The 3,956-nt window shown below is 37.5% G+C and overlaps 1 protein-coding gene across 1 annotated transcript in view; it reads right to left on the bottom strand.

The window, feature by feature from the left end:
* The window catches only part of LOC104728404 (nuclear pore complex protein GP210), a gene marked incomplete at its 3' end in the record, with an annotated part of 22,451 nt that overhangs the window by 10,704 nt on the left and 7,791 nt on the right, over nucleotides 1-3,956 (bottom strand). The window contains exons 9-15 of the mRNA XM_019231972.1: nucleotides 1,995-2,106; nucleotides 1,315-1,886; nucleotides 1,080-1,203; nucleotides 681-958; nucleotides 487-597; nucleotides 254-316; nucleotides 1-79 (exon numbers count right to left, since the gene is read on the bottom strand). Coding sequence (XP_019087517.1) covers nucleotides 1-79; nucleotides 254-316; nucleotides 487-597; nucleotides 681-958; nucleotides 1,080-1,203; nucleotides 1,315-1,886; nucleotides 1,995-2,106 — 1,339 coding nt within the window. The remainder of the gene's footprint in view (nucleotides 80-253; nucleotides 317-486; nucleotides 598-680; nucleotides 959-1,079; nucleotides 1,204-1,314; nucleotides 1,887-1,994; nucleotides 2,107-3,956) is intronic.

The following is a 3,956-nucleotide window of genomic DNA, read 5'->3' as shown; positions in this document are numbered from 1 at the left end:
GCCGTATAACTTCTGCTACACGAGAATTATTCACAACTGCTTCCCACAAACAGCTCCCTCCAGTCATTGACAAATTTACCTTTGGTTGGAAAACTATTGAATTAGTACTACAGACCTAGTTCTGGTTCTCTCAAAAATTGTATAACCAGAGACCAATAAAGATACAGGGAAATGCATATACTCAAACCATCAAATGCTTCCAATGTATCAATGTATGCACCAAAATAAACGCTTGCTAATGAGTAGGATTTACCTTGGCATTAGGATTAAAGAATACCAGGTTGAACTCTGGTGTGACTCTTAGTGTGGAAACCAACTGCATATTCAACCAATTTACAGAAATAAGAAACAACTACAGCCGTATCTGTGATAGTAACAAGTTAATTCAGATAACTATAGAAAAAAAACTAATTGGAGCCTTTGCGGGAATACATAATAAAAAAATGTGGGAGTAATGAATAACAACGAATCTTCCAACATGCATACCTGTAAGCGTACAGCATCAGTGAGAGTACTTTCCGAACCTTGTGGAAGCAGAGTTGAGTATTGGCTTTTAACAGAATAATCAATACCAGAAACCGTGGCTCGAACAGTGCACTGTCAAAACAGTATATGGTCAAAGATATATAATTTAACATCGGAAGAATGAAATAGACGAGGGAATTGGTTAATATCTTTACCAATCCTGATTCATTGCGAAGAGCCAGAAATCTCTCCCAGCTAGAGTTTGTCATTTTTGAGTTATAATCATCATCCCAGTACGCGAAATTTTTGCAACTGCTCAGTTCCCACCTGAGAGAAAGAGTTGACGAGTTTGAAAAAGCTTCTCCAGATTCGCTAATACCAACAGCAGCCACACGGATTATCTGCCCATTTGCCACAGTCACAGGAGTTACACGAAGTCTTCCTGGTGCCCTGTCAGCTTGACTAGCAGCTCTAATCACATCAAGCTTGTTAACTGTAAAATGACATGTATAACCTCAAGTCATGAGCTAATCATGGCATTCTTAAACAGTGGAGGTAAATCCTAGAGCAACTCTGAAAGATCCAACCTATGGAAGAGGAAATATTGAACATACCAGGTTCATCAACAATGAGCACAACAGAGGATGGTAAGCTGCAATGAACAGACAATACAGCTTCTGCCACTGCAGGTAAAGGATGGTCTATACCCACCAGATTCCCACGCAAGAAGACCAGTTTCTGGATGAATTCAAGCAGGGAAGAGGTGACAGCGTCATCTTTCACTTTAGATATCAAAAGTATTTGCAACAAATATCCATAAAATAATCACATAAAATGTCAGCAACTTACATAGGAGCCAAGCTTCTGGCATGAAATTTTATACATATTAGCGTGGCGGTCAAACTCATGATGGACGTTAACTCTGCTTGTACGATCCTCCTCATCTTCATACAGTGTCTTCACAGTCTCGGTGAATTCAACATTGCCATCCCACCTTTCAGGTCCCCCAAGAAGCATGACATCAACATATGTCCCAGGTACAAGATATAGCTTACTAACACCAAATTCAGTTTCTTCTTGTGCTTTATCAAACCAGTATCCACCATGATGATTCCCATCACTATCTTGTCTGACAGAAAGTGGCAGATAAGATCCGATACTCAAAGTTGCTTTCAAATCTATTGATTCACTTAAAGACTTATCAAAATAATGAAACTCTTTTGCCAGAGTTGCTTGTAGAACTGTGCGACCAGGAGACGAAGAATATATATAGGCCCGTGAACAAGGAGGACTGGAGTCTATGCTTCTTAATTCGTCCAACATCATCATCTCAGATGTTGCATTAACAATAACAAAAGAGTCACTCCCCGTCTTCCACTTTATCAATGAATTAAAAGCATCACATTTAGAGAACGAGGCACCTGATATATAAGATCTCCAAGTTAACAATTTAAAAGAAAATAAAGCACAACAAAAAGAGATATGATAAATAAACAGCAGAAGTAACAAATGATAGTTCCGGTTATAACCATTCAAAGCCTTCATTGTGACAGCTGCTTGCAGGTATGATCCAACAACTGTCTCTACTGGAAACTTTTGCAACATAACCATAGAGGATGGAATGGAAACTTCAACAATAACCTATGAAGAATAAAATAATCAGCACCGTAACAAAGAGTTTGAGCATATGGATTTATTTATGATCCAGCCTCTTTGAATCTAAAAAAAAAAAAAAAAAAAAAAAAAAAAAAAAAAAAAAAAAAAAAAAAAAAAAAAAAAAAAAAAAAAAAAAAAAAAAANAAGTCGACACCACCTTTACAGTGGCTATTCCAGGCCTCTTTGCCTGGATAATTCCATAAGCTGACACAGACAAAATGCTCATATCTGAAGTGAACCACTTGTAATCACTCGATGCTTTTGCACAACCTATATTAAGGAGAATAATCATCAAGTCACCATGGTTGTCAAACAGGAAAAAAAATGTCATGAGAACCTTAAATTGGAAACTGACCTCCTGTCACAATTAGCTCCATCTCCTGATAAACAGCAGGGGTCCAAGGGAGTAGGATCTTAGGTATGTCATCTTCACTGTTTAATGTGAACTGCACTTTTTCGCAAACCATAATTTCTTGAACAACCTTGAGAACCTGCTAAAGACAAAAATATTGAACCTGCAGTGCCAACAAATGAAACGAGACAAAAAGGGTTCCAAAGATATCTAATTTTCTCACCTCTTTTGAGTCCTGATTCCCATTGAAGTAAGTCAATGTAGCTGTCATCTCTCCTAATCCTGGTGAGATTGCTTTCAAAATTCTAGAATTTCGCTGACTATATTCAGAGGGAAGTTCATCTGGCAGTGAGAGAATTTTCCAATAATCTGAATCGTTTCCATACAGTTTTATGTCATCCGTCTGCAATCAACACAAAGAAAATTATTATGTTGAACATACCTGCAATATTATCTACGATAAATCATTTGGACAACTCAGCAAAGAAAAGAGAAACTTCAAAGCAATCAAATGAACAGCAGTGAGAAAATAAACAGCCACAAAAGACACGTCATCAGGCTTTTCTTCAGTATTAAAGATTTGAATACTGTGTAGCCAGCCACTAGCACTTTCCTCTCCAAGAAAAAAACGCATGCTCAGTATAAAGAGACTCATGACCAAAGACATTGTGGTTACCCTTACAAGCTTATGGACGATTGATTGACAACCTAAAGATAAAGAAACTATGCACCACGTCCTATTGTTAGAAAATACAGAAGCAACGTAACATTGTCACACAAAGAACTGATGCAAACTACGTGTGGGCATGCTAAAAAGGTAAAAGAAAAGAGCAATACCTCAGTTATATAGATTTCATGTGCATCAGGTCTTCCAGAGAAAATCTTCATTTGAATTAGATATTGACGACCAGACACCACATACCAATGCATGGATGATGGAAAAGGTTTTGATTCTATAATAAGATCCTCTGACATTGACCAAGGTGATATGTACAAGATAAGAGTATCTGGAGTGACAACATTAATAGATGATCCTTGAATGTGACCAGCAACCCGGGTATCCTCAACAACAACTGTTGTTTCCCCCAAGCTTAATGCTTTAGTCAGACCTAACAAAGAATCTACTTGAGCAACAGAAGAGTTCAATGCAGACCATCTATGATGTGATGATGGTAGATGCACGGCTGCAAATAAAATAAACAATAGACCAATCAAGACCGAGACTGGAAAGCAACATAACATATCACACTCGAGCTACAGTTAAAAAGTAATTACAATATGAATCAACACCACTGAAACATCATAGAACAATCCTGCCAGCTTGATATAAATGTACTAAGGCTGCTCTATACATTGTATTCATTTGACATATGTATCAAGGAAACTCAGCTTTAAACACACAAGGTTATCGAATAACCCAAACATTGCTAAACAACTAATCTCCAAGATGCAGACAAACCTTGAGGAACATTTCCACGCATGA

The sequence above is a fragment of the Camelina sativa genome, chromosome 11 (genome assembly GCF_000633955.1).
Source record: "Camelina sativa cultivar DH55 chromosome 11, Cs, whole genome shotgun sequence".
Taxonomy (NCBI): domain Eukaryota; kingdom Viridiplantae; phylum Streptophyta; class Magnoliopsida; order Brassicales; family Brassicaceae; genus Camelina; species Camelina sativa.
This window is presented reverse-complemented; position numbering and strand designations above follow the sequence as displayed.